A 24,908-nucleotide genomic window follows, 5' to 3' on the forward strand; every position below is an offset into this window, starting at 1 on the left:
TACAGCCTGCATGGTGTTGCATTTGCTGAGTGCCTTTGCACAGAGCTCACATGCTGGGATTTGTTTCTCTGAATGCCTATGGGCACTGGACTGGTCAGACGTCTCTTACGCAAGGAAGAAGGCCACAGGCCACAGAGCCAATGGTTGGTGGGGTGGAGAGTCCAGCCAAGGTCTCTGGTCTAGGCATATTCTGCCTCATGAATGGCTTATTGACTCCTGGTCATACACAGCACACTGGTATTGGGTACTGATTTGGGCAGGAGAGGAAACAAACCCAAATTTCTCTTTGGACCAGTTGGTCAGGAGACTTCCCGGAGGAAGTGAAACTCCAGCCGTGCACTGAAGAATGCAGGGGACTTGATTGGGGAGCAGAGGTGAGGGGAAGGGAGGCGTGCACCGTGCAGGCAGCGTGTTGGGCTGCCAGGAGCAGGGGATGTGCAAGAGTGAGAAGATGGACAGGGAGAAGTGGTGCCGGGGGGCAGGCCCTGGTGGGGAGATAGCCTGTAGGTGGGCAGGAGAGTGGGAGTGGAGATGGGGCTTTAGGGTGTGCCTAGTCAGAGGGAGCAGGGAAGGGAAGAGAGTGAAAGGCAGAAGCCAGGACTTTGGCTAGGGTTGTGGGGCGGGCTGCACAGCATTCGGGGAGAAAGGGACGGTGTGAGGCTGAAATAGAAACTCACTGACAATGTGAAATGCCTGGCACTGGGTCTGTTTGTTCATATAGGCACCCCGTAAAGGTAGGGCTCTGCCCACGTCTCATGGTTTAAAACCTTATTTTTCAAAGGGGAAGTTTTTCAAATTACAAATGTGTGGTCTTATTATGTAAAATACTAAGTATTACATATTCACAATACTGATATGTATAAAAGTTAAATTCTGGCCGGGTGCGGTGGCTCATGCCTGTAATCCCAGCACTTTGGGAGGCCAAGGTGGGTGGATTATATGAGGTCAGGAGTTCGAAACCACCTGGCCAACATAGTGAAACGCCGTCCCTGCTAAAAATACAAAAATTAGCTGGGCCTGGTGGTGGGTGGCTGTAATCCCAGCCACCTGGGAGGCTGAGGCAGGAGAATCGCTTGAGCCCAGGAGGTGGAGGTTGCAGTGAGCAGAGATCATGCCATTGCACTCCAAGCCTGGGTGACAGAGCGAGACTCGGTCTCAAAAAAAAAAAAAGTTAAATTCTGCTCACTCTTTGCGTAAGACCTCTCCCACCATATATGTTGGAACATGTGACCCGATTGGGCCATATTGCCGTCATGTCAGCATGTAGCACCCGTGACCACAGCACCTAATCCGATTGTTTTCACATTTTCCTCCAGCCCCTCCTATCTGTAAGCGTGCATCGTTGCTCAGTGAAGTAACAGCCAGTGTCCTCTGCGTGGACAGAGCCTTGACAACACGGGCTCTCCGTAATTAGGTCACAGTGTGTGACCCTTTTGCAGTTCACTGTCCTGGCCCATTTACGTGCTTGATTTAGTGAAATGCTGCTGAAAGACCCTGACTTTGCCCCAGCTCTGCTCATCTTCTTCACTTCCTTCCTGTCTGCATGCTGATGTGAAGGGTGTCCCTCCCAGGACTTAACCCCAAGCAGGCCTTGTCCACCTCCCCTGACACCAGGGCTCTCAATCCACTCCAACGCCACAGCCCCAGAGAGCAGGCTTCTTCCCCAGGTGGAGTTCTTAAGGGAGAACACGCTATCTCTGCTGCTAAGTTTTTTCTCTTTTGCCCCAGGCTGTTGTGTCAGCTGTTACGCTGCTGAGGCTGCTACTGAACTGCCCACTCAGTGGAGAGAAAGCAAGTCTGTTGTGGCGTGCGTGTCCCCAGATAGTCACAGCTTTAACAGTGAGTACCCTCTGGAGATGTGTCCTCCAGCTCCTCCCCTCCCTCTTCCTGTGAAGACAGAAGTCAGCCTTTTGGGGTCTGCTGCCCTGTAGCTTTATGCAGAACGTGTGTGTGGGCTACTTCCAAAGGGCGGCGGTGAGCAGGATGCCGAGCTTGTGTGTCCTGCCTGAACACATTGGTATCAACGGTTGGAGCAGTGGAAGGGAGGTGCTATCAAGGGACATTTAGTAGCACTGGGAAGCATCAGACAGGCAGTAAGAAGAGGGATGTAGTGATAAAGGGAGGCTATCGTGGAGGCCTGCTTAATTTTTAAAATTTTATGTTTTATTATTTTTTTAGAAATGGAGTCTCACTGTGTGGTCCAGGCTAAGGTGAAGTGGCTATTTGCAGTTGCAAACGTAGTGTTCTGCAGCCTCAAACTCCTGGCCTCAAGTGATCCTTCTGCCTTAGCCTCCCAAGTCACCAGGATTATAGGTGCATGCCACTGCAGCCAGCTTGTAGATGCCTATTTAATCAGATGATAAAAGAAGGAATTCTGGGGCTTTCTTTGTCCCCACAAAATGTTGTGGTTAGTTTAATGCACTCGTTTATTTGTAGGAGTTTGTGTGTGTGTGTGTGTGTGTGTGTGTGTGTGTTTAAGGCCTATGATACAGTGAGAATAAAATGCTTTATAGGATGGGATAGTAATGTTGCAGATAGGAGTTTATTTTGTTACAGTCATACTCAAATGTTAAAATTTGTGTCCAGTTGTTGCTAGGCTGTTTGTTTCACTAGAACAGTCTGGTTCAGATTGGGACTGCCTCCTGCCTTCTAAAATCCCTGACCTGGGTGTTCTTACACTTAGGTGCGAACGAGCAGTATCTATTTTACCATCATCCTCTGCCCTAATTCTAGCTGTTGCTACCTGAGACAATTGCCCTGGGTTAGCATGTTCCTGGGGCAAAAGGGTCTAAAAAACAGACTTAATATTCTCTCTTGTTTCCAATTTGGCTGCTTTGTCATTTTCCTGAGCATCCGTGTTGGTGGATGGCAGGGGTCATCGTCACCGAGCATGTGTGGTGAGCATCAGGAGAGGCACGTGGGCTGTATAGGGAGGCGACCCATGCTGACGGGCGGGGACAGTGTTGATGATGCGTGTGGTAGGCCCTCACTGATAAGAACACCGGGCTAGAATCCACTTATGTCCACCCAAAGGGTGTAGCAGGGGTCTGCACAGCCAGAATACCCAGCAGAACAGTGAGCATTGTGAGAGACAGGACCCAAAAGGCCTCACCAGGGCTGCTGTGTATCTGAGAAGGAGGGTCACAGGTGAGCTGTCCCAGGTTACTTAGGTAAGACTTTGAGCTGTCCTTCCTCTTGGGTCTGTTCTCTTTATATTCTAGATCATGAATTGAATATCTTTCACTAGAGCTGATCTGTAAGAAGTTTAGCAAATAGTATTTAACGGCCCACGGACCACATCAATTCATTTTGGAGCACAGACATTTCTACCTCAGTCACTCAGTGCTGCAGTGTTTGTGTTATTTCCTTGGGGAATTACTTTCATTTTTCCTCTATCTTATTTTGCCCTTTAGCTCTTAAACCGAGAAGCTTGTCAGGAGCAGCCTGTGTCCCTCACGGTGGTCGGGCCTGTCTTAGACGTCCTGGCTGCGCTGCTGCGGCAGGGGGAGGAGGCCATCGGCAACCCCCACCACGTCAGCCTGGCCTTCAGCATCCTTCTCACTGTCCCTTTGGACCATCTGAAGCCGCTGGAGTATGGAAGCGTCTTCCCGAGGCTGCACAACGTGCTCTTCTCAATCCTGCAGTGTCACCCTAAGGTGAGAAGGAGGGTGAGAGCGGCAGGCAGCTTTTCCTCTGCAAGCAGGGTACTTGAAGTCTATAGAAAAGTGGCAGCAAAACTTTACTGTTGCAGGATAATAATACAAATAACGATTTGCTAGGCAAACTTTCTGTTCTAGTAAATTTCAGAGCCAGGTGGTTTCTCAAGCATAAAAATGCTCGACCTTCACACTGGGTTTGCGAGCGAGTTTTTCTTCATTGGATCTGGTGCTATGAACAGTGTTTGTATACTACAGGTTGAACACTTCTAATCCAAAATGCTCCAAAGCTCGAAACTTTTAGAGTGCTGACATCATGCTACCAGTGGAAAATCCCACTCCTGACCTCATGTGACTGGTCGCAGTCAAAACACAGTCAAAACTTTGTGTCATGCAAAAAATTATTTAAAATTATTGCATAAAGTTACCTTCAGCTATGTGTATAAACTATATAAAGTGAAACATAAATGAACTTTTAAATTATATTTAGATGGGTCCCATCTCCAAGATATCTCATTGTATATATGCAAATATTCCGAAATCTGAAATCTGAAACATTTCTGGTCCCAAAGCTTTAGGATAAGGCATATACAATCTATACTATTTAAGGAAGCTCATTAAAAATTACTCTGTTTTTGCTCACCACGTCTTTAAATAAGCCACTCACTTGCATAGATCTCTTGCTGGGCTTATAATTCAAATGGATATAGGGAATGAAGCATCCTGAGTTCCAGTTTTATAGTATGCTCCTTTTTAAGTTAAACTGAAACTAGGGATACATGTCTCACAGAAAAAATTACAGTTCAGTTAACATTTATTGAACATTTGACATGTTCCACCGCTATAGCAAGCCTGTGAAGGAGGCAGTAATCCCATTTTATTGATGAATAAACTGAGGCTCAGTGCCACCAAATAATTTGACCAGTGTCACTTAGCTGAGTCTAAACCTTAGACTCAAGACTTGTTATCTTTGACCAGTGTTCTTTTCATGGTGCCACCACTGTATGTGTGGCTGACTAGGTATGTAGGAACTCATAGATACGACAGTTAATGCATCGCTTAATGACAGAGACTTGTTCTGAGAAATGTGTCGTTAGGCATTTTTGTTGTGCAAACACCATAGATCGTATAATACTTTCACAAACCCAGATGGTACAGAGTACTGCACACCTAGGCTATGGGGTATAGCCTGTTGCTTCTGGGCTAGAAACCTACAAACCTGTACAGCACGTGACTAATGAATCCTGTAGACGGTTGTAACACAATGGTAAGTATTTGTGCATTTAAACAGAGAAAAGTTCCATTAAAAATACAATCTTATAATCTTATAGGACCACTGTTGTTTATACAGTATGCCTTTGACCAGAGTATTGTTTTGTAGTGCATGGCTGTGTGTCATATATTCATGCACATTCAGATATTTTTAAGTGTTTTGATGTCCTAAGGATAGAGACCTGCCAGCAATGCAGTTTTTCAGAAAAATATTCTCTGGTAAGCTAAACACTCATGACATTGGTTCTAACTCTAAAGCCTTCCCCTGTTAACAATTGCCTTTGACCCTATTTATCTTGTCAGCATCTTTGTTTTAAAATCTCTCTGCTGATGTTAGATTTGTATGTAACTGTACAATATAAATGCAATGCACATAAATTACAAACTGAAATTACAGGTGCAGGATTTCATGAAGTTGATGAAAGTAATACTAGAAAGCAGCTTGATTCTTCTGCAAAACCATTAGCAAATGACCATTTAGTGGAATTAGATCATTTAACGAATGGGGAAAATTGACAAGGATAATGACATGGTATTACAGTAAAGAATGATGTGAATTAATCATAGCTCACTCTCATCTGTTGGGGTTGTGTAGGGAATCTGATGGATGATCACAGCATCAACAGTGTGCATGGTAGGCCCACATTGATGTAAACACGCAGCCAGAATCCTCTTAGGTGCATCTAAAGGGTATAGTAAGAAGTCAGCACAGCCAGCATACCCAGCAGAATGATCAGCAGCTAGTGCTGTTCCAAGCACTTTACATGGCTTAGCTTGTTCAATCCTCATGACAACCTATCATCCTCATTTTGCAGATGAGGAAACTGAGGTGCACACATACAAAGAAAAGCTAGATGATTTGTTCAAGATCATAAGGAGCCAGAGTGTGAACCCAGATAGTTTCAAAAGGATTTGTGTGCTTTTCATCAGTATGATAGCAAAGGATTAAGAGAGGGTCCTTGGGGAACTGGATGAAATGCTGGAATACTTTTGCAAAAACGACTTCTTTCTGAATATGCTGCAAAAAGTCAGTAATTTGACATGAAGAATGTGGTATTATGCTATCAAAAATTTTGTTGGACAGATTATGCCAAAGAGAATAATCCCGACACTTGACTTACTCTCTGTTCACTCTCACACATGATGCAGCACTGTCCAGCAGTGGTCAGCAGTGGTGGGTGTGTGCTGTGTCTCCATCGTCCAGCATGGTAACCACTGGCCACAGCTGTCTTGACCGCTTGAAATGTGGCCAGTATGACTAGGAACTGAATATTTACTTTTATTTAATTCTAATTAATTTAAATGTAAGTAGTCACATGTGGCTGGTGGTGCTCTGCTGGACAGTGTGTGGTTGTGATTCAGACCTAAAGGTGATTGACTATAAAAGAGGCATGTTTTGTCATCAAAATCTCATTTTCTTTTTTTTTTTTGAGACGGAGTCTCGCTCTGTCACTCAGGCTGGAGTGCAGTGGTGCGATCTTGGCTCACTGTAATCTCTGTCTCCTGGGTTCAAGCAATTTTTGTGCCTTGGCCTCCTGAGTAGCTGGAATTACAGGCATCCGGCGCCATGCTTGGCTAATTTTTGTATTTTTAGTAGAAACAGGGTTTCACCCTGTTGGCCAGGCTGGTCTCCAACTCCTGACCTCAGATGATCCGCCTGCCTAGGCCTCCCAAAGTGCTGGGATTATAGGTGGGAGCTGCTGCGCCCGGCTGAAATCTCATTTTTCGAGATGAAGTTTTCAAGCAGACCTTTTCACCACTATTAATTGAGAGGTTTTGGTCCCCATTTTAAGTGCATTTGCTTCAACATAATCTTTTTTTTTTTGGTACCAATGATACTTGAATATATTAATTAGTACTGTTCCTGTTATTGTTTGTTTCTACCCATTTCCAGAATGGATTAGCACCAGCTTAGAGTGAAAGGTACAGACTCAGCAAATTCCAAACCAGGATTGCCCCATAGACCTCCTGAAGTTACGCAGTATGGGTTCTCTACCCTAGATAGTTAAAACAAGGGTCGAAGAGTCTAATACAAGATGGGTGAGCAGTGACAGCAGCATGTCCAGGCGAAAGGATGTGGCTACCCCTGGGCACACACAACTGGTTTGAGTGTCCCGATAGACAAGGCTAAGAAAGAAATAAGTATGAGCTCCTTTAAAGTAGAAAAACTTAAATAATCACATATGTACTTTTACATTCTGTTATCTGTCATTACAGGTAATGCTGAAAGCCATCCCTTCTTTCTTGAACTCTTTCAATAGATTGGTGTTTTCAGTTATGCGGGAAGGGCGGCAGAAGGACAAAGGTAATTTGGAGTAACATCAGATACAGTTTCAAATGTATTCATCATGAGGTGTGGCTGCTGGCCACATATGTTACTGAAAATAAAACTACTCACTTGTGTTTAAATAAGAGAAATGATATCAAATGAATACTCAAAATATATATTTTTTAAAATTTCAAACGGTCACATTTTATCTTATCCAAAACAGTGGATGAATCAGGCATCTCCTTATTGAAATAGTTCCTTTTCTGGGAAAAAACTGTCAGATTTAGGAAATGTTTACTGAGCATGTATATCATGTAAAGGGGATATAAAAATGACTTACAACCCCATTCCTGCCCTTAAGGAGCTTATAGTTCAATAGGGAGATGAAAAGGAACAGGCAGGTATAGAGCAATCTCATTTTATAAAAGGGATAAGGTCCTGCCGCTCACTGTTCCAGCCTCACCTTGGCAAGGGTGTGTTTGTTTACTAGGGAAACACTAACTGCCATATGGCAATAGCATATATTATGTGTACAATTCATTTTTCAGCTTTGAAGTTGATTCTTGTTGAATTTCTTATTTGAGGGAGACTTTTATTATTTTAAAAATTGCTGGCCGGGCGCAGTGGCTCATGGCTGTAATCCCAGCACTTTGGGAGGCTGAGGTGGGTGGATTACCTGAGGTCAGGCGTTCAAGCCCAGCCTGGCCAACATGGTGAAACCCTGTCTCTACTAAAAATACAAAAATTAGCTGGGCGTGATGGTGGACTCCTGTAATCCGAGCTACTTGGGAGGCTGAGGCAGGAGAACTGCTTGAACCCAGGAGGCGGAGGTTGCAGTGAGCTGAGATCGTGCCATTGCACTCCAGCCTGGGCGATAGAGCAAGACTCTGTCTCCAAAAAAAAATAAAAAAAACAAAACTGCATGAATTTCGATTTTATTTTGCAGTATTTTGAAATTGCATAGCATGTACCAGCCCTGTACTGTCTGATGTGCTAAGCGGTAGGTCAGGGTGTCAGCTCAGAGGCTCTGGGACCATAACTCAACTCGGGGTGTCAGAGAAGAGCCTGTGACCATAGTTCTGGGCCGACTGGAAATACAGGAGTGGTGCTCAGCTTCTCTCCCACCATTGTGGTTCAGTTTTGTAGACCTAAGCAATAGCCTTTTAACCAGACATCTTTTGAGAAAAGGAAAAGAGCATTGTTAAGACTAGGCTTCAATTCCTCTGCCCGGTTTTGGGATCAGTCAGTGGCACAGTTAGATATTTCGCTTCTTCCTGTATCTGGTGCAGAGCATGTCAGCTTAATATTGTGAATCGATTTAGGAGCAGCCTTAGTAAACAAGTTTCCCCTCCCATGCCAGCCTCAGCGAGTTGGTGGTGGCTGCCTACAGTTCTGTGTCAAGGCCTCTCCCATCATGTCTGAGCTCAGCAAGGAGGAATCTCTGTTCTTGTAGTCATGTCTGCCTGGACGGAAGGCCGGGGCCTTGCTCAGCAGTGGTGGAGCACAGCCTGGTCACACTGCCACAGGCATGTCCTTTGTCATGTATTTGAGGAAGCACAGGAGCACATCACACTTCTGGGACTCTGTGCTGTGTTCATGTGAAGGTGGCTTCGTCATCTTACCTGCTAAGACCTGGTTCTCAGACATATTCGTGGCTTAACTGAGTAGAGTTTTAACTATTTTATTATCTCTTCTATTGGTATCTAATATGCTCTTTCTAATGAGCATGCATTAAATTGGTGGCCGAAATAACAAGTGCTATGTATTCATGTTGTAAATAGCATGTATATGGTGAACAGTCTGAAAAGAGAAGAAGCAGTCAATGTTAGATATTAAAGCATATCACTAAAGTATATTGTCTGTTGAAATGCTACATGAATGTTAACAGTTGACATAATTTCATACAATTACATTGATCTAGAAAAATTACATCTATAAAAGATGTCTGTGTGCTTATTCACGGTCTTCAAAAAAGGTATGCCTTCTAAAAATCAAATTTATTGAGTTATATACAATGTATGCATAACAAATTGCTTCTGTTTAAAGTATGCAATTTAATGGGTTTTATGTATATATGAAGCCGTCCCCACAATCAAAATATAGAATATTTTCCATCATCCTTAAAAGATTCCTCTTGTTTCTTTGCAGTGTTTTCTCCACTCTGGTCCCAGCCCCAGTCACCCATCTGCTTTTTGTCCTTATGGATTTGTTTGTGTTTTCTGGAGTTTTATAAAAATGTGCCTACCATTGTGCTGAATGACAGCAGGGAAGGTGCTCTGGTGTGTGCTGGAACTTCCCCATGAGCTGTAACTCACGCTGTGGGGACACTCATGCAATTAGGATTCTTGGGAGGAGTTTGTTAAGAGGCCCTGGGCGGTCCTGACACCATATGGTAGGAAAAGAACTAGGAATCAGAAGTAAATCTAAGAAGACAGTAGAATGTCTGCTAATGATAATTGAGTCCTATGTCTGTCCACCTATAAAAGGCACATACACAAACAATTTCTGAAATGTAAGGAGGCAAAGACATAGTTTAGGGTATCTCATTTTTTAAATCATATGTTGTCGGTAGATGATTTTCTTCTCTTAAGATAATTTTCAATTTGTTTTCCATTTGCCTTTATTATAGAACTCCATCTTGGTGTTTTTTTTGGTTTTTTTTTTTTTTTTTTTAGTAATCCTGGATTTCATCCTAAAAATCTTGATTACTTTTCTGGTTAGACTCTTAAAAACACCCGAGCACTCTTGAGTTTTTAAAGTGTCCTTCCCTTTGTTGTGTAGATAACTGTTTGGACATATCTGTTCTCCCTTATTCTGTCTGGAAAATAAGCCAATTAAAGAGTCTGGGAAAACATGTAACACTTGAGATAATTTTCACCCATATTAAAAGTCTAACATAGAAGAGTTAAAATGTGCTGTTTTTGAACTAATTGGTTGGGAAACACTTTGCTGTCTGTAGGAAGCATAGATGACCTGCCTACAGTCCTAAAGTGTGCACGCCTGGTTGAAAGGATGTACAGCCACATCGCCGCACGAGCTGAGGAGTTCGCTGTGTTTTCCCCATTTATGGTGGCCCAGTATGTGTTGGAGGTACAGAAGGTAAAATTGGGTTCAATGTCTTTCACCAAGTACTGTGTTTATGGTCCTTAAGCAGGGTTTCTCAACCAAAATGGCAAGCGGTGTTGTGGATCTGACAGTTCTCTGTTGCTGTGTGCAAGTTTTAGACAGGGTTTTGCTCTCTCACTCAGGCTGGAGTGCATTAGTGCGATGATAGCACACTACAGCCTCGAACTCCTGGGCTCAAATGATCCTCCCGCCTCAGCCTCCCAAGTAGCTAGGACTACAGGCATGTACTACTCCACCCAGCTAATTTTTAAATTTTTGTAGAGATGGGGTCTCCCTATGTTGTGCAGGCTGGTCTCAAACTCCTGGCCTCAGGCCTTCCTTTCTCCTCAGCCTCCCCATTCTCTGGAGTCCTGTCTATTTCAAGGTGTTTAGCAGCATTCCTACAGGGTTATTGTAAGGACCAAATGAAATGACATACAGAGGGCTCAGTGGTGCCTTGTACACAGAAAATGCTCGATTATCTGTCTTGCTCCAGCACAAACTTTGGGGTCTATTTGGTTAGTTTCTTGAGTAATATAAAAGGAGAGGAAATGTTACTCAGGTCCAAGAGCAGGAGCTCTCATAGGACCAGGCTTAATGGAGACTAGAAAGAGGAGTCCTAGACCTCAGGGTTCTGGGATCCCCTCAGCTGCAAGAGTTCATGTATCTTTACTCTGGCGGTGTGTCACTCATGTGACTCAGCTGCTCTCAGACACTCAAAGTAGATGACAAGGTGGAGATACAGGTAGTTGTTCAGAGAGACAGATTAAGAAAAAACATGTTTGTCCAAATTAATCTGACTTTTTGATTCAGTGTTCTGGATAATTCATTATTCAACAGTTATCTTTTTTTTTTTTGAGATGGAGTTTTGCTCTTTCTCCCAGGCCGGAGTGAAGTGGTGTGATCTCAGCTCACTGCAACCTCTGCCCCGTGGGTTCAAGTGATTCTTCTGCCTCAGCCCCCTGAGTAGCTAGGATTATAGGTGCCCACCACCACGCCCAGCTAATTTTTGTATTTTTAGTAGAGACAGGGTCTTGCCATGTTGGCCAGGCTGGTCTCAAACTCCTGACCTCAGGTAATCCACCCGCCTTGGCCTCCCAAAGTGCCAGGATTACAGGTGTAAGCCACCGCGCCCAGCCATTCAACAGTTATCTTACTTTGGAATGTCATTATGCTATTTTCAAAATTCCATAGGATCCTGTGTGACCCATAGTAAGTTCACTACAGAACTTTGTAAATCTACGCTGTATAAATCTTGGTTTAAATTGACTGTCATAGGCTTGAGCAAAGTGCGGTGTATTCTTTTGACTGTCTTCTTCTGTATGTATAGATATACATTTATATTGTGTTCAATCTCTCTGTAAAATACCCATTTCCCCTTTGTAAATCTTGTTAAGAACAATAGTAAAATCACAAGTAAGCTTGTTAGGGTAGAGGTGTCAGCATTTGTCCAGGGAGGCTGGGTTGAATGGGCTTCCTTAGAAAACCTGGAGCTGCATCACTTTTCATCCCTGCTCCTGTTTTAGATACATCTAGAACTACTAAATAATTTCTACCTCGCTGGCCTTGCTCACCTCGGCAGGTGGCGATGCCTGTCCTGTGGGTGGGGACATGGGGGCAGCCTGGCCATGTGAGTGCACACACCTTACCGGGTGTGGAGCCCACACCTGGTAAGTGTTGCGGATCTTGAGAACACCCCTTCACGTTGTCCTTTGACCAAGATGTGGGCTTGTAGTTTGGTTTCATTGCAGTTATTTGGCCTTTTTATGGAATCTTAATATTTCCCAAGCATACCAGTCATTAACATGTAAGCTTTTGATGAAAGAAAAGCTGGCATTATTTTCTGTCTTACTGAATAATAAAATGAGACATAGTAATATCACTTCACTAAGAGCCAAGAAGAGAAGCAGTAATTTGAACCCTTCAGTCACTAATTATTATTCTGAAATTTACTTTATGAAAAGTCTCTGGCTTCCTGGCCTCATTATTCATGTCTAATTTATGCTCATTAGTTATATTTTATTTTTAATCTTGAAAGCCAAAGGCTTTGGGAATTAGCTAGGGCCATAGCCTCCCAGAATCCACTGGCACCACAGTACATGTTCTATCTTTCATTTTGTTTTTAAATTCAGTAAGGAAGAAAATATTCCATATGCATTAGCGGCTTCTACTGAGAGAGCCATAAATCTTTCTAGACCCGCGTGTTTAAGTTTAATTAAATACCAGATCTAATGCTAAATAGATCTCCTTTGCATTTTCCTTGTACTTCTGCAGAGTTGAGTATTGCTGGTGGGACCTGTCAGTAGTAAGGGAAGACGACCTGGTGAGATGTGTCAGTTAGGAGAAGGGGCAGCTCCAGAGGCCCACTTGTCTTCTTTCCTCCAAGCAGTAATGAGTCCCCATGGAAACATGCAGGGAAATTATGGTTACTTTCATCTCCTTTTTTACCTGTAGACCAATTTACAATGTCCCTCTACAGATGCTCCTGGACTTAGGAGGGGGCTGTGTCCCAGTAAAGCCATAGTATATTCAAAATATCATTAGTTGAAATGCATTCAGTACTTGATAAACCCATTGTAAAAGTGAAAAAATCGTAAGTTGAACCATCGTTAAGTCCAGATGCTCCTTGACTTTAATGATGCAGTTATATCTGGATAAATCTGTTGTTAATTCAAAAAATGTTAAGTCGAAAAGTGTTAAGTTGAACCGTCTTAAGTCAGGAACCATCTGTATGGTGATAGCTTAGAATAAGTAGTTTGTGCTGCTCATCTTATCTAAGGTTTTAAAAGCTACTTAGTGATGTTTTCATTTGTTGGCCAGTGATCTTAGTGTTGTAGAAATTGACTCTTTTCTTGTTTTATAAATAAGTTATCTGAAACCTAAAGATTTAAAGTGGTTGTGTTGTCTAAAACCTACTGGCCTTCTTACTACCCCCAGAGCTCTTTGCTAGAGGCTGTCTAGCTGCATTTTCACTACTGAGAAACTGTGTAAATAGTTCAGAGCATGGGCTCTGGGCTCAGACTGCCTAGGTTCAAGTCTCAGCGCTGCTAGTTAATAGCTGTGTGACTTTGGGGAGGTCACTGAACCTCATTTTTTGCCTTTGGAAGTGGAATTATTTATTTAGTAAGTGATAATTAAATGAATGAACAAGTATGAATAAGTAGTCCACTTACAAAGCCCTCACCCTGCCAGTATGATCAAGGACTTTGTGTTTTTGTCTGTTTTTTGTTTTGTTCTGTTTTTTTCTTTCCCTCCCAATTACCTTGCTGTAAAATTCACAGACACACCATTCTACCTTCGGTCCTTGAGTGTTGCTATCATCTATAAAATGGTAAAATTTAAGATGATCACTTGTCAGAAATTTCTGAACTATTACATGAAAAGGATCATAACTTTGAAGAGTAGCATCATCTTAGAGACAGAAACAAATTGCCTCTTTAGGAATGTACTTCCCAGTGGTTGCTGTCGTGAATCAGTTCTTCTGGTTAATAAAATATGTCCTCATTAGAAACTGCGTTTGCAGAGACACATTAACTCTTTCAGGTTATCAGGGTAGCAATAAATGATCAGCCAAATTCCAGGCCTGTCTGCTGATGCTCTACCACTGCTTTGGTTTTTTTCTACTTTTTAAAAGTAATGGCAAAATACATTTCGTATAAGGTGACTTTTACCAGCTAAACTGTTTTATGTGTGCGCTTCAGTAGTAGTACATACATTCTTATATTGTGCAGCCATCACCACCATCTGTTCCCAGAACTGTTCATTACTACTGCTTTTTAGTTTCAGTTACTAGGGTTTCAAACTCTGTTCAGCCCACATTTAGTTGAAACCTGAATGGATGTGGTAAGTGTGAAGAGAACCTGCTCCCCCAGCCTTTTAGGTTGGTTTGATATTAGTCTGCGTCTCTTCTCTGGAAGTTTGGGTGGAGCATCAGATACAGCCAGGTTGGAGCTGGCTGCCACCCGCACTCCTGTGCTCCAGATTTTAGTTAACCCTGAACTTCAGGGGAGAAGTGCATCTTTAGGGATGAGGACCAGTTCAACCATTCCAGGGCTGTTAGGAATTAAGTGCATATTGTGCTGTTCTTGACATAAATAAAAAAGGAATCTATTAAATGGCAATCATGAAATCACTTCTGCTCTTGGGTGATATGATGTGATCTAATTACTAGTGTAGGCTTATCAGTGGTCTGTTTTGGTAGTTTCAGAGCCTGCCTGCTGCCTTGCTCTGGGGTGAGATGGGGGTCATAGTGTTATGGTGAACGTAGTTGTCATTGTCCCACAGGGTTGGCATAGCTTCCAAGGTGATTGACGGTGTAGAAGAATTTGACACAATGGGCAGGCAGCTTATCTTCTTATAAGGTTTTTAAATTTAAAGACTCCAGTTTTTTAAAATGCCCCTGGTAAACATGTAAGCATCATTTACTGAACAGCAAAGCCAGCCTTGTGCTTTCATGGAGTTTTATTCTAGGTTTGTGTTTGCTTGAGTTAGCTTCTATTTCCCCAAAATACAAACTAAAAATATGAGTATTTAAATGTTTGACTTAGTAATAAAATTATATTTTAAAAGTGAATGTCGATTTTTTTCTCAATTTGGAGATCAGTTTGAAATTACTTGTTAGTGCTTGCCAAGGCATTGTCGGCAGGTAGTGCGGCTTGATCTCTGCCCCCAATTGTTCTCACAGAGGTTTGCCTTTTTCCTCAGGTGACCTTATATCCAGCTGTGAAAAGTCTGCTGCAGGAGGGCATTTACCTCATCCTGGACCTCTGCATCGAGCCTGACGTCCAGTTCCTGCGGGCCTCGCTGCAGCCTGGAATGAGAGACATCTTTAAGGAGCTCTATAATGACTATCTCAAGTACCACAAGGCCAAACATGAAGGAGAGAAAAGATATACGGCCTAAGGCCATGGGACAGAAGTGCCGCCAGGGACACTGTCCAGAGGCTTTGGCTGCATGGTCTGAAAGAGCTGGAGAATGAAAGACTTAAGATGTTCTAATTCGTAGTATTGGTATACATAGAAAATCCTTTGGGGTTTATGTAGTATATTTTGATGTATTTTACATCGTGTTTTCCTTACTGTTTTTTAATACATAGTTTTATGCAGTAAGTATTGCAATAGAATCCTGAAAATTGACCCTGGCATGAGATTAATTCAATAGAAAAATTGCTGACTCTTGGGACCTTTCCGTGTTTGGTTCTCGTCTTGGCTCAGTGGTTTGGTGTTCCCTCGTCTGCACTAGAAACTACATAAAACTTGGCTTTTTACTTTGGGTACATGGGCATATAATTCAGCCCTGTTTAAATATATTTGCCTTTCAAGTTCTTCAAGTAACATGGGAAGTGTTCTTGAAATGTCACTTTTTCTGCCTTCCCTCTAAGTATGCTTTCTGAAGAAGTCAGGGAAAGTTAGAGTCTGTGGCCTGAGGTGTCTGCTCTGGGTGGCGATAGTGGGCACCTCAGGCAGGTGGGTGACGTTTAGCACGGGTGCCAGGGCTCCTGCCTGCTCCTCCTGTGTTAGCTCTGTGAAGTTCATTTAGGAATGTTTTTTCCTATTCAGTTTAAGAAATAATCCTAATTGTTTTTTCTTATTACCTGAGCAATATATTTTTATTATAGCAACCTCAGAAAAGAAAAATAAAAGGATAATTTTAAAAACTCATTCATAGTCTCAGTTACCCAGATAACGTCTGTTGTCACCTTGGAGTATCTTGTTTTAGTCCCTTTACTATGTGTATGTATATAGGTGTGCATATAAATATATATAGTAGCTAAATTGGATCATAAATGCATTTTTTTAAAGTTACCTTTTTTCATGTGTAATATTTAAGTAACTCTGGGTCAGTGAAAACATTCGACATACATTTTTTTTTGGCTGCATAGTAGTCCATTGAGTAGATATTGTTGTTTTATTTAATAAGTACCCCATGGTTAGACATAGTTATCTTTCCAAATTCCCATTTATAGATGGTGCTTGCAGCTGAATTATTTTCAGAAGATGAATTCTCATGAGTTGTATTATTTGTCAGAAAACCACATCATTTTTAAAGGATTTATATAAATATTGCCAAATTGCCCCCTAGAATATGTACTAACTTATTTTCCTACTAGTGAGTCAACTTTAATATTATTGATTTTTGTTTCTTTGTGCTTCCTTGATAGGAGAGAGATGTTACTCTGTTTTGAATTTCTTTCATTACTAAGAGATTATACATTTTTCACATTTACCATTTTTATTTCTTATGTAAATTATGTTTATATAATTATCTTCTGTAATAGCACATTTCTCAATTGGGATATTTACTATTTTTCTTATTCACTATCTTTGTGGGAATCATGTTGGAATTCCCTTTTTAATTAGTTCAAAATGCAGACTTTTAAAGTTATTTGAAGGATCATCCTTAAGCAAAGGCTTTTTTTTTAACACTATATTTTCAAGCAGATGTGATTGGAGCAGACAATATAAAATGAATGTCTTTGATACCTAAGAGAAATGGCCCTTGTTTTACCCCCCACATTTGATTTTATTTCCTGTGCTATCTTGTGGGGGCTGGGGGACAGTCCTGCCTTACGCACTGCGCATGTCATCTGTTCCCTTCCTCATCTAGACTGTGTGTGCAGAGGGCCTTTCGAAGCTCTGGCCACCAGAAATGTCTTCGGCTGGTCTGGCATCCTTTCGCTTAATGCTTTGTGTTGACAGAATTTTGTTTCTGTAGTAAACTCCCTGCAGGAGCCTCGAAGAGAGTCTGGTGGCGCCATTTCTTGTTCACAATTGGAGATGGGTGTTGGTGTGAGCGGGCGACCTTTCAAGGACACGAGCTGTAAACAAGCGGGAGCTAAAACACGGTCTTAGGTTTGCCTCTGGTTCAAGTGCCCAGACCGGAAGCTCACTGTCTCCGAGGCCTTCATGGAGCCATGGCTAGTTTTTCCTGTGCTGAAAGTTCTGAAGGCCAGAGGTGAGGGGACCATCCTTTCCCCCTGCCTTGGGAATGCTGGGTGAGCTGACGAACGTGGAGCAGTTCATCAGGCGTCCTGGTGGTGGCACTGCAGGGCCTTTCGAAGGGAGTTGGCAGCGGCTGCCAGGTAGTCAGCCTTGAAGGAAGGGAAGGAAGAAGAGAAGGCTGGGACTCCACCTCCTCCCTGCACAGCTCTGAAGGGCTCTCTGCTGTGTTCCCATTTCTGGGGAAGCAGTCACAGGTTCCTCACAGTCATTTCTATTTGAACTCTAAACGCTCCTCAGCAAAGAATTTGTTTTAACTCCATTTTGCTGATTCATAGGGTAGAAGAAACATGTTTCTGGCTGGCAAATATGGAGGCTCTGTTGTTCATTTTTATCCTGTTAGAATAGACCTCACAAGCAAAGAGAGTTGGCCCAGCCAGCTCTCCACATGGCAGAGTGGGGGACTCAGCTTGGGGAACGGCAAAATGCTGGGCTTCAGAGAGACTGTCCCCACCAGACCTGCTGTGGCTCCAGACCCCCATCACCTGACAGATGTGCATGAATCACCTGTCTGTACCAGACACGGAGACATGGCCCTGGTCCTCAGGGAGCTTTCTAGTAGAGGACATTGACAATGAGCCAGGAAACAAATAGGCCAGGGGGTGATCGCGGGGTTGGCAGCAAAGCAGACAAGTTCAGTGGTTGGAGAAAGAGGTGATATTTGAACTGAGACCTGCCTGGGTGGTGAGAGGCGCCCCTGGAAGGGCCTGGGGTGCTGATCCTTAATGCCTGCACTGAATCCATGTGGCAGCCTGGTTTTGGCTGAGAGCGGACACCTGAAGGGAGGGGTGGGTGTAAGGGGAGTTGGGCGAGAGAAGGCTCAGCAGGGTGACTTTGCCTGGGATGTTGCCTTGGGCGGTCCTGGACAGTAGTACATCAGGGGGCCCCCAATGGCACAGACAACACACAACCCCGTTCTCGACCTTGCCCTTGACCGCTGCTTGTGGACCACAGTGGGTGGGTCGCCTTCACAGCCTGTCTTCTGCAGCTTTCCGGACTCAGCCTCCTACAGTAGCTGTGGAAACTGCCCAGTGTTAAGGAGTGATGTGAAGTCTCCAGAAAAAAAGACAGCAAAGAGGGGGTGTGTACTTGAAGGGATTTGGGGGAGGTTTTTTTTTTCGGTTTCTCTTTTTCATTTTTCTTTGGATACAGGGTCTCGCTCTATTGCCTAGGCTGGAGTGCAGTGGTGCAATCCTAGCTCACTGCACCCTCCAACTCCTGGGCTCAAGCGATCCTCTTGTCTCAGCTTCCCAAGTAGTTGGGACTACAGGTGCACACCACCACAACCAGCTAATTTTTAAATTTTTAGTAGAGATAGTCTCACTGTGTTGCCCGGGCTGGTCTGGGACTCCTGGCCTCAAGCAGTCCTCCCTTCCTTGGCCTCCCAAAGTGCTGGGATTACAGGTGTTAGCCCCCGCACCCGGCCCTGGTTTCTCATAACTCATAGAGGTTACTTTGATTTATTGCCAGCATGCCAGGCTATAGCCTGAATTCTTTTGTCTAATAAGCTCATATGTTTCTGCTTTATGTCTCATAAAAGCCACTGTAGAGGCAGCAGCAGTGTCGTTTTTGATTCCTCATCCCCTTGTGCAACTTCTGAACACTCTCCTTTTTTTTTAAATTTTACTTTGTCGTTTACCTTTTCCATCTCTTCCAGCAGACAGGTTCAGTGGCTGGAGGGAGAGGTGATATTCACCCTTTCCCCCTCAGCCCATATGTCTCTCGTGTCTCTCTAATGGATGTTACTTCTGTTGCCCTGTGCTTTCTTGTCCCCACGTCCTTCCAACACCATTCTGCCATCCCCACTCACTGACTTCTCTGCCCTCCCTCCCTGGTGTGTCTGGGCCACCTCTCCCAATCACTCCTGCTTGCTGGTGACCTCTCTTCTTTCCCAGTCTTCCCTCTTGTTTCCTGCTGATATTTTTTGTAGCCTCATGTCCACACTGGGGACCCTTCTGAAATGTCCTGAGCCCACATTCCCAGGACTGCCACCCCCGCCCGTCTGCCATCGCTGATGTGAGAACTCACACTTGAGCCTCCTTGTTGGACTCTTCTTGGCTTCCCTTGCTCCTTTTTTTTAAGAGGCTGGAGTACAGTGGTGTGATCCTAGCTCACTGCAGCCTCCAACTCCTGGGCTGAAGTGCTCCTCCCATGTCAGCCTCCCAAGTAGCTAGGACTACAGGTGCATGCCACCACGCCTCGCTAATCTTTTTTAAGTAGAGATGGGATGTCGCTCTTGCCCTGGCTGGAATTGAACTCCTGGGCTCAGGTGATCCTCTTGCCTTGGCCTCCAAAGTGCTGGGATTACAGGTGTAAGCCACCGTGCCTGGCCCAATGAGCCTGTTTGTAATGTCCTTTCTTTGGCCTGCCCTGTTGTCCCTCTACCCAGCTTGTTCCCCGTTGCCACCATGACCACTGTGCCTCACTGGCATCCCTAGGTCTGTCACCTCCTTCCTCGGCTTTGGAGTCCCCTGATTGTCCTGCCCTCCCCTCAACTCCAGAGCCAGCTCTGTTGAGGGAGAAAGGAATGGAGTCATGGGGATTGATTCTCTACAAAATCCTGTTCTCTCTCTTCTGCTGGGGCCACCTATTGGGAGGAAGATCTCTTTTTTCATCAGAAGGAGAAACATCCATGAGGCAGCATAGCTTTGGGATGTTAGGAGCTTGTGGAGACTGGATTGTTACAATGGTTTTAATGTGAAGTTCTGGTTGATCGTAGAACATAAATATTTGGATGAGAGGAAGGAAGAGGTTTGTGAAATGCTCCAGAAAGAACACAACTAGTAGTAGTGGGAGTGGTTTTTCATTACAAAGGAGGATTGAGGGGATGTGACTCAGTAGACCAGGCTCAACGGAGGTGAAAGTGTGCTGGGGCCTGGGGCGAGAAACACACTTAGAAAAATGAGGCCACGGGAAATCCCAGCAGTAACGCCTGGCCGGCTGCCAAGGTGGTGATAAAGAAGCACCCACAGAAACACAAATCAGTGCCCGGCCCTGCGTCTTCCTGTACCTTAATGTCATGCTAGAGGGCATGGCCAACTGTTTCCCAACTATGGCCATTTCAAAGACTCAGAATGGCTGTTCTTGTGGGGACAGATGTGGGTGCCGGTGCCATTCAGTGTCTGGTATTCTCTGACTTGGCATGCAGCCTGCACTGGTATTTTCTCTAAGCCCTCTTTGAGCTTTATAACAGATTAAATCAGGCACACAATCTCTTCCCATCTAACCATAGCCCTCTGTCTCTCGAGTCTCTGCTATCACTTTCCCTGCTGTTCATAGACACACACAGAATACTCTTAATTTATCTTCAGTATCAATCCTGTTATCCTCTCACATTTCCATCAGCCTTTTCTCTTGACTACCCAACAATTATAAGGAGTCTACCTTTGCTCCTTGGTCATCCTTCCCATCAAAACTGCCCTCTGAAAGACAACTGGGTCAGCTTCAGCCACCTGGCTTCACGAATGTGTGGTAGGTCCTTGACCATCGCTGGACACCCTTGGCTGGTCGGACCCCCTGCTGGCTCTCTGCATCCTCTAGGGCCTCGACTATCTCTGATGCTCTTGGTTACCTTTTTCTCTCCCTTCCCCTAAAATACTGGTGTCCTCAAGGATTAGTCCTTGACAATTCTCTCTAGACCTTCTAACTTTCCTGACCTTCCACTCCCTGATGTCACCATTGCCTCCGGGCAAGTCCTTCTCAAACTTGCCAATTTCTGCTCATTGAATTGAGTTGAAAATCTGGAAGACATAACCAATTCCTCACTCTCCTTCAGTCCCAGCTCTCACTAGCATCTTCCCTCTTTTCTCTTACTGCCTGCGGTCACTCATCCTAGAGATTGTTTCTAAATAGTCCTAGCGGTTGTCCCTCCATCTTCAAAACCTCCAAAGAGTCTCCTTTCAAAAAACAAATTTCTTTTTTTTTTTTTTTTTGAGACAGGGTCTTGCTCTGTTGCCCAGGATGGGTTACAGTGGCATGATCTTGGCTCACTGCAGCCTCTGCCTCCCAGGTTCAAGCGATTCTCCCACCTCAGCCTCCTGAGTAGCTGGAACTACAGGTGCGTGCCACCATGCTTGGCTAATTTTTATATTTTTTTGGTAGAGGCGGGGTTTCACCATGGTGGCCAGGTTGGTCTTGAACTCCTGACCTCAGGTGATCCACCATCCTTGGACTCCCAAAGTGCTGGGATTACAGGCATGAGCCACCACGGCTGGCCTTATGATGACTTTTGGAAACTCCATCTAAAATCCCACCCACCTGCCTTGACCATCCTGTCCCCTTTTTCCCTGCTTCATTACTTTTTCCTCAGTATGTGTTGCTCTCCAATTTACTAGCTGTTTTGCTTATGCATGTTGTCTGGTGTCTTTTTTCCCAGTAGAAGTTAAACTCCGCATATGCAGGGATCCTGTTTGTGCTACTCACAGCTATGAGTATGGACCCGAAATGGGCACCTGGCACATAGTAGGTGCTCAATTAATACTTGTTGGATGAAGAATGCCCTGGGAATACTGGTCTTCGAGCAGAGTAGAACAATTTGAAAACTGCGCTCCACCCGCCTGTCTCCATAAATGTCAATGAATGCGTCTTTGTAGAATAAATATTTGAAAAACAAGTGACTGTGTGAATTAAATTTTCCATGCACTATGTGTGGCTGCGTGGCCTGACTGTACAGAGGCCGCAGTTTACCACAGCAAAGTGTTGCTGATGCTTCCTATTACAATGCCTCATTGTTTCACTAAACACCCACAGTTTAGGTTTTCAGAAAATCTGGAAATGTGACATTAGCTTCCTGATTGTCTCAATTTCCGGATGCATTCATCTCTAATCCAGCAAATGTCAGGAGGGCTGCTTTATACTCTGGGGGCTGAGGTTTTCAGCACCTGTTTGCCACACACCTAGTTCTGATCGTCATTGGGATTGGAGATACAGGCAGAAGACAGCTCTGCCAGATTCGACTTTGTGATGAGGCTCCTGTGACATGTACTGCTGCTGGCGCTGGCTTGTGGTGCTGGAAATGCAGGGTCTGGTGGCTCCCTTTGCAATGGGAAGTTTCAGAGGAGCTGGGCTGGTGAAAAGCAGCTGTTCATCCACAGCACATCTGCATGGAGCAAGGGCACTGGGGAGACTTAAATGTCCACTTCTGGGATTCTCTGGGTGGCATTTGGATGCCACTTTTGATGGACAGGTTGTCAGAATGATAGCATGAACGTCCGCGGCTGGTGCCTTACGCGTGCATGCAGCAATTGCTAGTGGTTTCCTCCAGCTTCTTAAACGCATATTCATCACAGATGGGGCATCAGTCTGAGGGATTCTTCTTCCCTCCTTAGAAGACAATGGGGAGAACTGCCAAGGTTCCTTTCAAGGTCTCCAAAAGGGCAAACGTTTCTGTCTTTGGAATACTCGCTTTGGAATGCTTTATGGGAAACTGTCCAAATCCCAGGTGGTATTTTCTTTTGCTGTGTGGTGGGAGCAGGTGCAGTGATTCAGATGGCTGCATGCATTGGACAGACACCTGCAGCAGGGCAGACAGAGCTGTGAGCTGGCGAAATAAATAGCTGTTCTTGCCTTTGGGCTTCTGGAGTACGCAGGGTTTTGTAATTAACCTTTTGTTTATCTTATAGGGCAATTTTGTTGCTTCTTGCTAAGATGCAAAGGACTTTTTGTAAAAAGACTATATAAGCAGAGATTAGGAGATGGCTGCTCAAAACCCAGAGAGTGGTGGGGGCGAAATACCCTCTCTTGGAATCGGTTTTAAATCTTCATCTAGTTCTTCAGTAATCTGATGGCTGCCTCACTCTGGCTAGGCTTGGGCTTCTGGTGAGTGTTTGAAGGCTGCGCTCTGCTGTGTTGAGCTCCCTTCTCCATGCTCAATTCTTGAGTACCCTCAGAATCAGAGAGCTGGGGTGTGTCCAGGAGTAAGAAAAAGCTAACATGCTTCTACTCAGGAACTGTAACTTCTACCTTTCTCCTCAAGGCTGAGGTTTTTAACCTGGCCTTCAGGGGAGCCACAAACCCGCTGAGAACCCGTACCAGTTTCTGCTTGTATGTGCACTTTTCTGGGTGGGCCCATGGCTTCCATTGATTCTACCTTAGTGCAGGCTTCCAGAAAGCAAAGTAAGAGATGGAGGACACAGGTACTATTAGTTTATTATGGAGTTCAATCTGAGAGAGCAGGAGCGAGGGACGTGGGGCACCAAGCATAGAAAGAGCTAATAGGAGGGCATGTTCTACCCCTGCCCTGCGAGCTGCACCTGCATTGTCTGGGCATCTGGTGGGGGAGTGGGGAGGAGGCCTCTGTCAATAGAAGAACTGGGGCCGGAGGTTTGGTGCAGTCAGGTTGTGTCTGTAGGAGGTCAAAATCCACACAGCTGGAATGAGAGACAGGTGAGGTCCAGAGGCTCTGCAGTGGGGCAAAGGGGTATCTGATGCAGATTCTCCAACTACCTGCTTAACTTCAAGTCTGCTTCATACAGTTGTATGGTTTGTGCACTGCCCAAAGATTCCTGGCTGAGGGAACAAGTTGGGACCAGAATCTGACCTGAGCTCTCTTTACAGAGTCTTGTACCTTTGTCCACCCAGAGCAGGTGCCTTTTCCAAATTAGCTCAGGGGGAGCTCTCTTCACCTGGTTTTCCAAACTGACCAGTCAGGGGTAGGTTGCCGCCTGTATTAGTCCATTTTCATGCTGCTGATAAAGATGTACCCGAGACTGGGTAATTTATAAAGAAAAAGAGGTTTAATGGACTCACAGGTCCATGTGGCTAGGGAGGCCTCACAATCATGGCAGAAGGCAAAAGGCACGTCTTACATGGTGGCAGACGAGAGAAAATGAATACCAAGCCAAAGTATGTTCCCTTTATAAAATCATCAGATCTCGTGAGACTTATTCACTACCACAAGAACAGTATGGGGAAAACCACCTCCATGATTCAGTTATCTCCCACTGGGTCCCGCCCACAACACGTGGAAATTATGGGAGCTACAATTCAAGATGAGATTTGAGTGGGGACACAGCCAAACCATATCACCCCATCCAGCCTCCTTTTCCTTAGCTCCCTTCACATTCTAGTTTCTGCCCGTGCCATCAGGCCCTGTGGCCCAGACCAGGCATCTTGAACTATATCCCAGACCCTCCTCATGAACAGAATCACTGCTCAAAAGTCCTCCTTTTTTCACCTGTCCTGCGCTCTAGTCTAGATTCTGATTTCTTGTGGTGAGTTGGTGTTGCCTTGGATGTCTTGTGCCTGCTCATATCTGTGGATTTGGCCCTAGGTCCTTTTTCTTTCTTCCTGTTGGCCTCCTCAGCTCCCTCCCTCCTTTCTGCCAGGTGTTCCCTGCAGTCCTCAGCATCAGGGCTACCTCTATTGACAGGGAATCCTTGGGCGTTCGGGCCATAGTTTTTCTTTGGTGAATAAATATGTATGGCTTATAAAACATATGTGTTTCTAAATTTATGAAATTATATGTATGTTTATACATTCATTCATGCTTTCATTTAACCAACATTTATTTTTTTACATAGCAGAAACCACTTCATAACTGTGAGACTCTGGATAAATCACTTAAGTTTCCTGAGTGTCATTTTCTTCTCTGTGAAATGGAGGTAATAA

General features: G+C 44.4%; 1 protein-coding gene across 2 annotated transcripts in view; it reads left to right on the forward strand.

The window, feature by feature from the left end:
* URB2 (URB2 ribosome biogenesis homolog) overlaps positions 1-15,962 on the forward strand; it is a 34,075-nt gene extending 18,113 nt beyond the window's left edge. For both annotated transcript variants that reach the window (XM_019031710.4, XM_055380210.2), the window contains exons 6-10: positions 1,729-1,839; positions 3,414-3,656; positions 7,146-7,233; positions 10,157-10,296; positions 15,007-15,962. In XM_019031710.4, the coding sequence (XP_018887255.2) occupies positions 1,729-1,839; positions 3,414-3,656; positions 7,146-7,233; positions 10,157-10,296; positions 15,007-15,204 (780 nt within the window). In that variant the 3' untranslated portion in view covers positions 15,205-15,962. The remainder of the gene's footprint in view (positions 1-1,728; positions 1,840-3,413; positions 3,657-7,145; positions 7,234-10,156; positions 10,297-15,006) is intronic.
* Positions 15,963-24,908: the final 8,946 nt, after the last annotated feature.

The sequence above is a fragment of the Gorilla gorilla genome, chromosome 1, assembly GCF_029281585.2.
Source record: "Gorilla gorilla gorilla isolate KB3781 chromosome 1, NHGRI_mGorGor1-v2.1_pri, whole genome shotgun sequence".
NCBI classification, from domain to species: domain Eukaryota; kingdom Metazoa; phylum Chordata; class Mammalia; order Primates; family Hominidae; genus Gorilla; species Gorilla gorilla.